Here is a 14680-nt window from a genome sequence, read left to right as displayed (position 1 = left end):
CTTTTTATAAATACTGCTTACAAATACAACTGAACTTAATCCGAGCACTGCAATTGCAGGACCTAATAGGACCAAATTGACCAAACTGTTCAAAAACCAAGTGGACCCAACACAATACAGGCAAAATAGACCACCAATATCAAGAAACAACAGGAAATGACCAACATATTGCCTTTGTTTAACTCTGGAAATGTTTAACTTTGTTTTTACAGAGTTATACAGAGAAATACAGAGTTATCTTAACTGATTCTTCTAGTTGTTTAGATCCACTTTGCATAATGTTCTGTTTCCTACACCAATGTCCCCCTGCAACACTCCACACCCTGTCAGATGTAAGAAATACACTGTAAAAAATACCAAATCGTTGCAGTAGGACAGGTTACTGGTTACACTTTGATGTAAAACATTTACTTGGGAGATTTCTGGAGGAGTGCTTTAAACTTGTGAATTAAAAAAATTCACCAGGGTATGATGACTGCAGCAATAGAAAATGATAAAGTTTCATATCAAGTTCCTCTTAAAGTCTGTATCAGTCTGAATTGGTATTTTGTGGCCAATTTGGTCTATTTCAGATTAAATTTGTATTTTGAGAAGCAAGAGGAATAAGAAATAATAATAAAAAAGTTAAAACCAAGCAGGTTTCTGTTTTAGAAAGAAAGAAGGAAAAGAAAAAAAAGTATCACTTACGCAAGGCGAGTGTAACAGTTTTCTCCTTCCAGTTCCCCTGCTGCCCCCCTGTCTGCGTTCACAGATTCATTTTCACTGGTAGGCATGCTCACTGTAGGGGGTTCAAGGTGAAAAACGGCCAGTTGATATATCAGCAACATTCACAGTCAGAAAAAATAACGAGCCAGTTATTACTTAGACCTTTCAAAGTCAAATTGATTTACAGTTTTTTATTTTTTTTATTTCAAAATGTAACTTTAATCTCTGCATTTGATTTTTTTATATAAATAACAATTGTATCACCACAGTGTTCCAAAAACAACTTAAAGCTCCTGGAAACAGGAGTAGAGCACAGGCTTGTTGCTATGGTGACTTCACATGTTTGGCTAGGGCCTGGCAACCACTATAGAAACATCAGTAGTGTTTCTTGTGGTTTTGAACCAATGTTCCCAGTACTGATAACTGTAAACATTAAAAAAAATATCCTGTGCTATTCTATATGAAGAGCTGGATTAATGAGTATAATGAGGACCACAAACTTCATTACAGAGAGTTTGAAGTTTTAATAAAAAAAAGAAGAATAAACAGGAAGTAACACATATTTGCCATATTGATATCCTGGTGTGTTCAAGGTGTTTCAACGATATAAAATTGGGCTTCTCCCTAAACCAGGGAACAGGTAAAGCAAGCAGAGGGAGAAGCCAAACTTTTTCTAGTTTTTCAGGCATGGCTCTTGACTAGGAAGTGGAGCAGATTTTATATATATATATATATATATATATATATATATATATATATATATAAATGAGCTGTAAAACACCTTGAAAACAAGGAAAAGTACTCATACTTAAACATGTGCAGTCCACCCAACTGGCTCTTGCATCATTTTAGTATCTAGCAGCACCAAAAGGAATCCTTCATTTGATAATTCATCCCCAGAAAAGTAATTTGTTTTGGCCAATACACATTGAAAGAAAACTTTTGTTAAGGTAAAATGCAAATACGGTTGTTCCTGGTGGTCACTGCATGCAGTTTGAAAGATAGATGGAACGCAGCATGCCAAAGTTCAAATAAAATAACATAATAATAAGAAGAATTTGCGTTATGGTACATTTTTTTAGTGATAATTTATTAGCTATTCTATTTAATATTATGGTCATATTTCAAGCTTTTGAAGGGTGGAATACAAGAGAATTGAATAATTCGGCGTTGACAGTGCCTAGAACAATACAACAGATACAATGCATACAACATGGAACAAAACTCATGGAGCCTTGAAGACAATGGTCCCAGACACTCACAGCAATTGTACAGTGAAGTTTAAGCCAATTTGGTTGGGTAAGATTACTCTAAAAAAAAAAATTACAAAACGCACATCTACAAATATATTTTCCTGCTGGGCGATAGTTATCGACTTGTACCATTAAACGCTGCAAAAAATCTATTTACGATTTGTGATAGCTGACTGTAAACTGGTAGACCAAACCTATTTTGTACAAAGGGAGTTGCAGGGAAATTAAGGCCAATTTGGATAAGACTACTGGAAAATAGCTAAAACCCCAAATTTAGTAACGACCTGTCATGGAAACTTTCGGGGAAGTTAACTTTGGGGGAGTATATTTTTCTGCTGGGACATAGTTATCGACAGTGGAAAAAAAAAATGTTGAATGATGAATGGCGAGCCTAACTGACATGCCCACATTTTATGGTTTTGTTATACTAGTATATTTTTTAAACATTCTCGCAAATAACACATTTAAAAACAGCCAAGATAAAAGGGATATAATATGATACCTACAAAAAAAAAAGTGGCAAGTTATAGATAAAGTTCAACCCCATGAAGATGTTAAACCATGTAAGAATAAATCATGGATTTGAATATAAACAATAACAAGTTGTTGTCATGCCATCAAAAACCTATAAATACCTCCAGTGTTTTGATTCAAACACATTCAAACACATGCTCCTTTGAGAAAGACATGTCGAAACATTGGGCAGCTGGCTCTTTGAGCTAATATATTATATATATATATATATATATATATATATATATATATATATATATATACAGTGCCTATAAAAAGTCTACACGCCCTTTCAAAATCTTCACCTATTGTTGCCTTATAGCCTGGAATTAAAATGCATTAAAATAGTTTTTGTTTTCATTTATCTACACATCCTACCCCACAACTTCCAAGTGAAAAAAATATTCTAGAAATTTGTAGAAAATTAATTAAAAATAAAAACTGAAATAGCTTGGTTGGATAAGTGTCCACCCCCCTTGTAATAGCAATCCTAAATTAGCTCAGGTGTAACCAATTGCCTTCAAAATAACACACCAAGTTAAGTGGCCTCCATCTGTGTTAAATTGTAGTGATTCACATGTTTTCAGGATAAATTCAGCAGTTCCTGTAGGTTCCCTCTGTTGGGTAGTGCATTTCAAAGCAAAGACTCAACCATGAACACCAAGGCGCTTTCAAAAGAACTCTGGGTTCAGATCAGGAGATGGGTATAAAAAAATATCAAGGCCCTGAATATCCCTTGGAGCATGGTCAAGACGATCATTAAGAAGTGGAAGGTGTATGGCACCACCAAGACCCTGCCTAGATCAGGCCGTCCCTCCAAACTGGATGACCGAGCAAGAAGGAGACTGATCAGAGAGACTACCAAGAGGCCAGTGGCAACTTTGCAAAAGCTACAGGCTTTTATGGCCAAGACTGGTCAAAGTGGGCATGTGACAACAATATCCCAAGCACTCCACAAATCTGGCCTGTATGGTAGGGTGGCAAGAAGGAAGCCATTCCTCAAGAAAGCCCACCTTGAATCCCGTTTGAAGTATGCAAAAAAACACTCAGGAGATTCTGTAGCCATGTGGCAAAAAGTTTTGTGGTCTGACGAAACTAAAATTGAACTTTTTGGCCTAAATGCAAAGCATTATGTTTGGCGCAAACCCAACACAGCGCATCACCCAAAGAACACCATCCCTACTGTGAAGCATGGTGGTGGCAGCATCATGTTATGGGGATGTTTCTCATCGGCAGGGACTGGGGCACTTGTTAGGATAGAAGGGAAAATGAATGGAGCAAAGTACAGAGAAGTCCTTGAGAAAAACCTGCCGCCCTCTGCAAGAAAGCTGAAACTGGGACGGAAGTTCACCTTTCAGCATGACAACGACCCAAAGCACACAGCCAAAGCTACACTGGAGTGGCTAAGGAACAAAAAGGTAAATGTCCTTGAGTGACCGTCAGAGCCCCGACCTAAATCCAATCGAAAATTTGTAGCATGACTTGAAGATTGCTGTCCATCAACGCTCCCCAAGGAACTTGACAGAGCTTGATCAGTTTTTCAAAGGAGAATGGTCAAATATTGCCAAATCTAGGTGTGCAAAGGGTAGAGACCTATCCCAACAGATTCACAGCTGTAATTGCTGCCAAAGGTGCTTCCACAAAGTATTAACTCAGGGGGGTGGAGACTTATCCAATTATGATCTTTCAGTTTTGCATTTTTAATATATAATTTTTTTCTCAATAAAAACTTTTTTCCCCTTAACAATGTGGAGTATGGTGTGTAGATAAGTGGAAAAAAATCCTCATTTAAATGCATGAAACTGTATTTTGCTCATAGGTCTTTTCAGGTGTCTGCTCTAAACAACACATTATTAGACTAGGTTCCTCTCTGTCACATCCCTTACTACCAGATACTGTTCTTCAGTATCTGGTAGTTAGGGATGTGACAGAGAGGAACAGATACTGTTCTTCTTATTTCAAGTTGTATTACAAATTGAACTGTTATACAGCTTATTGTATTAAATGTCCTAGCAGAAAAGACTTATCACACTATTTATGTTAAATATTTATACATGCACATATCCAATTTATATTCTGAATATTGGAAATAATATTCTGGTAGTATAAGAATATTCCTTTTAATATTCAGCATATGAAGATTAGCATGCAGGTCTGTATTCAAAACATGAATTCCTATTTTCAAACATTTAAGGTTTTGAAAGGAATATGCCTTCGTTAAAAAAATAAAAAAGAGACTCCCTGCCAGAATTTAAAAGCTTAATATGGTGGTCTCCATTGTGCAAACACATCATCATGAAACAAGGTAATTCTATAGCTGATGCTTCAAGTCATATAGCAGTAACTGCCATGCACACGCACATGCCTTACGAAGGATAGCTGCTTTTTTCTTCACTGCCCCTCGGATACACTGCAACCGATGCAGTTTTCCTGAAAACAAAAATTGCCACTGAAAACCAGTATGCACACTCAAACAATATGATTTAATGTAAATTGATGCATTTGTGGACTGAACAAGTTTTATTTCAATCCAATGCACATGTATTTGAACCACCCAATTTGGGATGCATTTCTACTCAGTTCAGCGAATATACAATACAAGCCAATATATTTCTGTTATAGAGAATTTTCTTTTTTTCTGAATGTTGGCTTGCAGCATGCTCTGTGTGCTGCTACATCTGAAGCTGTGCTTGTATCAGCGGACGCCACACTTTTATGCCATATGTGCAGAAACAAGGAAAGTTGTTTCCCGGAGTAGACCAGGGTTCTACTTTGTGAAACATTTTGCCTTTGGCCAATCAGGAGAGACTGTGAGCATGAGTCAGTCATCGATCATGTGACTATGCAAGATGATGACATCTACAGAAGATGAAATGGTTTGGAATCCTGCTGCAATTAACCGTTGTATTGATATGCACGCTGGCGCTTTGCAGTGTCATTTCAGGTTCTACAGCTCCTCAAGAGTGTCTGCATCCATACCAACAAAATTGTTATATATAAAGCGCAGCTCATTTAAAAGACTATGGTCCGGTCCTCTCTCCACATGACTCTGTTCCTGTGCTTTCCCCTTTTTTACACACTTTTAGTGCAATTATAAGTGCAGCACCACTCAGTGCAATAAGGCTTTCCTCCATTTTTGGAGCGTGCAGCAGGAATGACTACGTTCTGTTTTAAAAAGTTTCCAAACAATGTTTTTTGGCAATTTTTGAAGAAACATGTTTCCTTGTGTATGCAGGGCTTAAAACTCAATCATATCTTTCTCCAATACCAAACTGGAGCTACTGACAGTTACACCAGCAGTCTATAATCTAGTCTACAAAGGTCGCGGATCACATCTATGTACCCCGCTTAGAATAACTGCCATTTAGAAATACCAAAAGAAATTGAATGACATAAATTCAATGACAACCATTTTTCCATGTCTTTAAAGGGAAAAAGACTTTGCCATTTGTAATTTAATTTAGTCAACTCTAATATTTTCCTGATGGTATAATTCATTCACAGCCATCCGTTATGTTAAATGTTTCATCAGTTTAAAACCCGCCTCTTTACACTAGATGCTCATTAGGTAACTTCTTCCCTCAGAGCACCTGGGCCAGAGCGAATCCTGTCAGTATGTGTTTTACATCCGTACTGTCAACAGTCCCATCGAATGCATTCAATTCACATCGATATGGATCTGCAGCCGATAGGGATGAGCAGGATTGATTCCAACTCCATCCCTGTGGCAGACGGATCCGCACGGCATTAGACAGCTACCGCTATCAACAGCCCGTCTTCAGGGATTCACTAGAGGTCTGTAATGTCATCAAAACGCAATCATTCTTGATAATATTCCCATTTTTTCAGTGACAGTCTGTTGCTCCTGATCAAAAACCAAGCAATGAGGTGTTTGTCTTCACTAGTTATATTTAAAATGACTGTGTGCAAGTTCTTTCATTAAATGTTGTAATTCTGCAACACATTTGTTACCTAATCATATTTCCATAATTCTGACTAAGAGCAGCTTAAAACAAAATGAGCCAGTTGACAAGACAGCTCAGTGAGTGAAATTCTCAACAAAAAAGTGCAGGTACGCATATGCGCAGCCAGTACACAAATCATTTATGAATACAAAATAAGCCTTAAAAAATAACTGATCAAATATAACCAATTCATCATAAACAAAGAAGCTGAAAATACTGAAAGCTTTATACCCTCTGCGTGTATCACTCAGTCATGTACTGTGATATAACACTTAAGTTAAACCTTAAATGACAAGACTTGAAAAATATTACACTATGCAGTAACTGCTGTAGAAGGAGAGTTTTGTTTCAAAATATGCTAAAAAAAAAAAAGGGGGGAGGGGGCGGGGATGTTATACAAAATGTGTATAAAGAAAACAACTGTGCTATGAACAAATGATACAAAAAGATCCAAGTCAAACAATGCGCAATACAGGCTGAAATACCCCTCTATTTTTTAATGTACCAGGCACTACTTGACTTGGCCGTTTCAATCTCCATAGTATTCTCTGAAATCTTCCCCGCACTTTCCAGACCCTGGGTACTCACCTACAACAGGACCTGGCCATGCTACACTGATAACCTTGGATTAGAACATATATTCCTGTTATTATTTATTAATTTATTTTACTAATTACTTATCCTACAATATATTCTGTGTGCTTCTCTGTTGTGTTTATGTGTAGATTAATTATACCATGATCTATTCCAGAAAAAGATTAGCATATTTCAGGCAGAAACAGTATAAAAACAGACATCAGGCTTTCGGTTTTTTTAAAATCCCTGGCATTGTAGTTCCTACACAATAACAAAGTGACAAATTACACATTTACATAAAGTAATATCATAAATGTATGCCTTTACACGCAAGCTCACATTCAACTTAAATAAACTGTAGAAAAGGGGGCATTTATTGTACAAGGAAAAAACATCTCACCGTTTTGGTTTTCGTTTACAGTCCTCATTACAGAAAATACTAGGATCACAACAAAACAAAACATTGATCACTGTACTTAACATTTACCTTGCAAGTTGGGCCAGTGTTTGGAAAGCGTAAAAGCACACCTGCATCTCTATCCCGATTGTGACTCGCTTGCCAAATCTGAAGCAGCACTTTACTATGTTGATCCTGTTTTTTTATGTTAATCCCTACTGTCCCACACATCACTTTGGCAAGGAAATCGGTGCAAGACAAAGCATGTTGTGATAATTATTTTGTAATATTTATCAACTGTGTAATTTATGGTGGACACTGACGTGGATTTTTGCCTTCAAATTCATGTGCAGCAATGGTCGTTCGAATATTCAGATAGTTTCTCTGAATTTAAGAAAATAATAATTACTCCATGCCGCTGTTTTCACGTCTCACTGCTAACGTCTTCTCTCGTTGATCAACCAATGAGCACTGACACAACGTGAAATGGGCAGAGATTTGTGACGCATGCCAAAATAAAATCTAATCAGAATGAAAGCTCGGCCAATCAACATGCAGTGATTATACTGACTTTAATGGTGGCCAATAGCAGCTAAGAAAGCAATTGGATGACGCGTTGGATGAAAAGCAGATGAAATAAGTCCCGGTACCCAGTACCGGCATTAAAATAAGACCCGGTCCCGGTACGTACCGGCAGAATTCCACCCCTGGTAGCACATCTGGCTAACCAGTGACCCAGGTTCAATTCCAGGAGAGATTCATTCATAAAGCATTTCTTGGCATTTTCATGATATTATTTTAAAGTGTGATGGTCACACAAAAAGTAAAAATAAAAAAAGTGAATTATCCAGATGCAAGCATTTGTTGGCACGGATAAAACTGATTAAAATTCAGAGACCAGCATAAGGTACTAGGAACAATTCACCAGGGTCTGGTAGAAACCAGTTGGTAATCCATACTGTACAAGAAATTTGTAAGGGCTTGTGAGAAGGTTGTTTAGTTAATAAGAGGAGAGAAACAGAAAGCTTTCTTGAGGAATGTAGCACTGTTTTTTTACTGTGAACAAAAATGAGTGGATTTTTGCCAAAAGTACAGTTTAGGAATTGATTTATTTACCTGAATTCTGTTAGTAAATGTCATGTGGATTATGTTTACAATTTAACAGCACTGGGCAGAGATTCCCATGAAAAAGCAGATGGAATAGTATACATGATAGCGATTCCACTAGAGTTCATATGAGTACCTACTTCAGATGCTTCAGGCAGGACAGCAGGAGGAAAGCCTCGTGATTCTTGGAAACCTACCATGTTATCAGCTGAGAACTGCTTGATTTCTTTCAAAGCATGACCACTATACAGACACACAACTGTCTTGACTTCTCTTCTTAGCACATCAAACGGAAACTGGCACAGTCTCTCTCGTTATCTTTGGAAGAAGATAGTAGTCGCTATTTCTAAACAAAGTATCAAAAACCCAGTGGGATTGCAGGTAAGGAGTGGTCAATAGCCAACACCAGTCATACCTTCTTGTCAAAGATAAGAGAAAACACACACATTTATATAAAGGGCACACACACACAGTGACTGAAGCCCACATACGGTACATTTCACTGCTGACCACAGCCACAGATTGACAGAGACTGGAGCACACAGACAGCATGGACATTTACCATGGGTTTCAGTGGAGTGACTAAACCAAGCAAATTTTCCTTTCTTCTTGTCAACCAAGTCGGCCAGGGTGATTCCTTTTACAGATAAAATGGGTAGTGTCATACATCAGACCAGGCACAGACATGGGTAGTATAATCCACACACACACACAGAGACACATAGAGATACAACATTATTCACAGCATTCTATTGAATCAATAATTAGATTTTCTCAAGGGAATTGATACACACACACACACACACACACACACACACACACACACACACACACACACACACACATATATATTATAAAATAGAGAAAACTGCATATAGCAATATCAGATTATATGTAAACTATACGTCACATATCTATACTATAAACAACGTGACCATCTTCCTTAAACACACATACCAGCGTGGAATAAAAACAATTGTGTCAGTTAAATATGAAGAAAATTGGGTCTTATTACCAAATATTTATTATTATTAAAACAATGCAAAATAACAAACAAACAAACAAATAAATAAATAAATGGACACAACAACAACAACAACAACAACAATAATAATAATAATAATAATAATAATAATAATAATAATAATAATAATTACACAGTACTAACTTATCATCGCAGTAATAACACAGTATATTATAAAATCCAGCATTCCTAGCATGCTTGATCCAATTCAATCACCTATGGCAAACTTCATGATCCTATAATAATCACGCACAATAAAATGTGAAAACTGCTAACAGATGCAAGACAATGTGACTTAATTCAGTGTGTTTTGTTTTCTTCTAATTTATGGCTTGTCAGCACATGACATTTCCCCTTCACAACTAATCTAAGTTCTGCAAACAGTGTGGAGTAGTGGTTAGGGCTCTGGACTCTTGACTGGAGGGTCGTGGGTTCAATCCTAGGTGGGGGACACTGCTGCTGTACCCTTGAGCAAGATACTTTACCTAGATTGCTCCAGTAAAAAAAAATTAAAAAACCTGTACAAATGGGTAATTGTATGTAAAAAATTGATATCTGTATAATGTGAAATAATATATAATGTGATATCTTGTAACAATTATAAATCGCCCTGGATAAGGGCATCTGCTAATAAATAAATAACAATAATTAAAACATAGGTTGTACACACAGGCTTGCTAATGTGTTTGTATGGGAAATAACATTTATATCCACTAAAGAGGAAAGATATATATAACTCATTGGCAGCTTCATCCCTCCTGAGTTATAATGATCCTCCCCCTCTCTCTGTAGATAAATGAGATTTCACAGACAAACCTATTATGAACCCTCTCATCCTCGTTTCTAATTCCCAGCTATAAGAGCGCTATTATATAGAATATTTATGCAGTATATATAGGGCTCAGTGTACAATTCGTATGAGTGCCAAATAAATACGGTAATAAATTACACACCTTTTAGAGAAACGCATTTGATTAGAGCCGACTTTCAGAGGCTTTGCCACTTAATGTGATACGTCTCACGGCATTGCTAGTTTCAGATCTGCTGCATTATATTCATGCTACTTACAAATCGCACAATCATTTCCAATAACGTGATTGTGAATGAACTAGAGAATGACAATCACAATCCTCCAATCAGGACCCACAGGAGGAAGCTCATGTCTAACTTGATTACAGCTAACCAGAAGGGCCTGTAGTGGTCTAGTCCTGATCTGCTATTAAACAAGAGCCCTGTGTGTAGTTTTTGGAGAAAGGGAGGCTATCAGTAAAACATTTTTAGAAAAAAGGTGACCCCCTTTTTAAATTAGACATGTAACATAAAACTATTTTGGGGAATGTAAACCAACTTATCAACAATGTCCTGTTAGAGTACAGTGAGAGAAAGATATAGTAACCAAACAAACTATATTTATTTTATGCAACAGAACAAGATTGTGGGGCATTGCATTAACCAAACCTGCATTTACAAAGAAAGAAAAAAATAAAACCAGGCAAAAGTGTGAACACTTGTCCCTGCGGCCGAGAATGAAGTCAATAAGCTAATAACAGGGGCTGATGGGACATGTCCATCAGCAGAACTGGGTCTGTTTAATGAGTCTTGCAGTTGGCGGGGAGGCTGTATGACAGAGTGAACAGTAGGGTCCCTCAGGATCCACATTCATAGCATCACACACACACACACACACACACAAAGCGGAGAACTGTCTCCAAGCGTCTCAGGATCCACATTCATAGCATCACACACACGCACACACAGGAGGACTGTCTCCAAGCGTCTCAGGATCCACATTCATAGCATCACACACACGCACACACAGGAGGACTGTCTCCAAGCGTCTCAGGATCCACATTCATAGCATCACACACACGCACACACAGGAGGACTGTCTCCAAGCGTCTCAGGATCCACATTCATAGCATCACACACACACACACAGAGGAGAACAGTCTCCACGCTTCTCAGGATCCACATTCACAGCATCACACACACACACTGAGGAGAACTGTCTCCACGCGTCTCAGGATCCACATTCATAGCATCACACACACACACACAGAGGAGAACTGTCTCCAAGCGTCTCAGGATCCACATTCATAGCATCACACACACACACACACAGAGGAGAACAGTCTCCACGCTTCTCAGGATCCACATTCATAGCATCACACACACACACTGAGGAGAACTGTCTCCACGCGTCTCAGGATCCACATTTATAGCATCACACACACACACACGGAGAACTGTCTCCACGTGTCTCAGGATCCACATTCATAGCATCACACACACACACACACACACACACACACACACAGAAGAGAACAGTCTTCACGCTTCTCAGGATCCACATTCATAGCATCACACACACACACTGAGGAGAACTGTCTCCACGTGTCTCAGGATCCACATTTATAGCATCACACACACACTCACTGAACTGTCTCCACGTGTCTCACTCAAACTTTATTCAATTAAAGATATTTTATGTGCTTGTACTGTTTGGACTGTTATTATTTTCTCATTTTTGAATTGCAAAAAAAAAAAAATCGACACTAATGAAAGTATGACTAAGCCTTTCGGGTTGATTCAAAGAAAGGCGAGACGTATTTTATTTCTTAATACGATAAAGCTTTGTCAGCTGGTTTGGGTTTACATGTGTTTTTTATTAGTTTGAATTAGATTTTAATTTCTTTGCTGAATTTTACCCACATTAGTGCTGTGCAGAGTGGTGCAGTAATGTGAGCAGACAGAAGAGGTAATCTTGTAAAGAACTCAAAATCAATAGAATAGAAAAGAATTAGAAATGAAGAGCATTTCTGAACTCAAAGGAAATCATATAAAGCTACAACATTAATCATACGGACTCAGTGGACATCCTCTATCTAGCCATTTTTTCGTTCAGTTTCAAGAAGCAAATTTTTCCCACAGGATATAAAGAATAAAATGGAATCTGCATTTATATAGTGCTTTTTATACACAAATGATCTCAGAGTGCATATCGCTTGCAGAGGTCCTTTTCTGAATTCCATAGAAATCAGAGGCCTGATTTATTAAGATTGTTTTTTCTTTACACCAGAAATGCAATTAGCACCATTTCTATTAAAGGGATATAAAACTGTCAATGTTACAAGACAAATAACACGATTTAGGACGATTTTGGGGTCTATTTTGGTGTAAGGACCTTGATAAATCGGTTGACTGTTATGTAATAATCCTGCCCATCTCTTTGCCTGTCACATGATAACTGCATTGAATTTGATCTTCTCAAACTCATTAGGATTTTAAACAACTGTAACCTATGCATGAATGGACCCTAAGATTACAAGGTCGCTCTGTATGTGTGTGCACTGGTTTACTGTGCAATAACACATACAGCTACTGTAATTGTGCTATAGTGAGGTATAGCTAATGATATAATTACACCTTCATGTCATGCCCTTCCATTCATTACACAGGTAACAAGTCATTACATTTTAAAACATACCATTTGCTACCATACTCGGGTATAGAAAGCTCATACTTTAAATGGCCCAGGAAGTGGACCAGTCACAGACTACCTAAAGTGGGAGCCTTCTTTTAACAGCACTGTACCAGATGACATTGTTTTAAAAGTAAATGTTTGCAACACCATGGACGTCTTTCCAAACTGAGATCCACACAGTGAATGGGCAGTGAATGGCAGCTAGATAGATGGAATTATTTGATTAGCTGTAACCCTATTGCATTAAAGGCCAAACCCTCCAGGTGCAACACAGTATAAGGATCTCTCAACCACGAGGCCTCGCTGTTACCACACAATGGAGCTGGTGATGGATTTTGAGCAACAATAGCAGCCCAAGCTTCTAAATTTAACAGCCCACTAGATGATATCCTACTTTGATGTCCAATCTAAAAGTGGTAATATTAAGAAATGAAAGGTCAAATACACAGTTCAATATGTGGATCAAGTCTCAGTGCACTCTAAGATGCTGCTGAAATTAATAAAGTGTGATTATGCTTTCTTCATATCTAACCTATTATTAAACATGATCTACATTTTGGGACATTGTTTGTCCTGATCACAGCTTTGTTATGATGTGGTGTAGACTCCACAAGACGCTGGAAGGTGTTAATCTATTCAGTTATAAATATTTCAGACATGATAAGCCTTTCTGCCTTTCCCCTCTGTCCGTCATTAAGACTTAGTTCACACTACTGTGCTGGCGCAGGGTCGCTGCACATTTAGGCCTGCAACCCCATTCACATCTGCGGTTTAAGGCGCCTTTGCGCGTTCACATATGTGACTGAAAAGCATGCCTAAAATGTGGCAAATTATTATTATTTTTTTAATGGAACGATAGCCTGCACTCAGAATGGAAGAGTTACCGAGATATACAGTAATCCTTGATTTGTAGCAGATGTTTCTTATTAATATAAGCAGCAGTGCGGAGTAGTGGTTAGGGCGCTAGACTCTTGACCGGAGGGTTGTTGGTTCAATCCCAGGTGGGGGACACTGCTGCTGTACCCTTGAGCAAAGTACTTAGATTGCTCCAGTAAAAACCCAACTGTATAAATGGGTAATTGTATGTAAAAATAATGTGATATCTTGTAACAATTGTAAGCCGCCCTGGATAAGGGTGTCTGCTAAGAAATAAAATAAATAATAATATATTTTTTTCAATGCAGCACAGCAGCAATTTTATAGTATATATATTTTAAAAAAAAAAAACACATATTATTGACTATTTTGACTTAATGTTATGGTGTGTAATGGGGTGATGGTCCGAGCTTACCCCCATCCACAATCACATTATTCTCTCAAGAACGCTCAGGTATTTAGAATGCAGGAAACAGCAACTTGCTAGTGTTCACAGGTATAAATATTTATTCTCGTAATGGATACTGCACTCAGATTGCAAATGACTAACAGGTTATACATACAAGGACTGACATTCACAAGACAAGCTCATGATTGACCAGCTAATACTACTGCTCCCTCCTAAGAAAAGACACGACATTAAATAATAATTAATCAATTATTCAATAACCGGTTACACCTGGAATAATTTTATCCCAAAATAAACTATTATTTAACATTCATTCCATTTACAAAAAACAGTCATATAGTTTACATTACACATGTTTCTTCCCAGTGTAC

At 37.7% G+C, this 14680-nt stretch overlaps 1 protein-coding gene across 2 annotated transcripts in view; it reads right to left on the bottom strand.

Annotated features, from left to right (window-relative positions):
• LOC117415426 (voltage-dependent L-type calcium channel subunit alpha-1C-like) overlaps positions 1-14680 on the bottom strand; it is a 357681-nt gene that overhangs the window by 78426 nt on the left and 264575 nt on the right. Inside the window, exons 1-2 of one of the 2 annotated variants that reach the window (XM_059026834.1) lie at positions 9079-9145; positions 688-778 (exon numbers count right to left, since the gene is read on the bottom strand). In XM_059026834.1, the coding sequence (XP_058882817.1) occupies positions 688-773 (86 nt within the window). In that variant the 5' untranslated portion in view covers positions 774-778; positions 9079-9145. Of the gene's footprint in view, positions 1-687; positions 779-9078; positions 9146-14680 lie in introns of those variants that run through there. The other variant, XM_059026835.1, reaches the window with a different exon arrangement.

This window comes from Acipenser ruthenus, chromosome 7 (genome assembly GCF_902713425.1).
Source record: "Acipenser ruthenus chromosome 7, fAciRut3.2 maternal haplotype, whole genome shotgun sequence".
Lineage (NCBI taxonomy): Eukaryota > Metazoa > Chordata > Actinopteri > Acipenseriformes > Acipenseridae > Acipenser > Acipenser ruthenus.
Note: the sequence above shows the minus strand (reverse complement) of the source record. Positions and strands in the feature narration are given on the sequence as shown.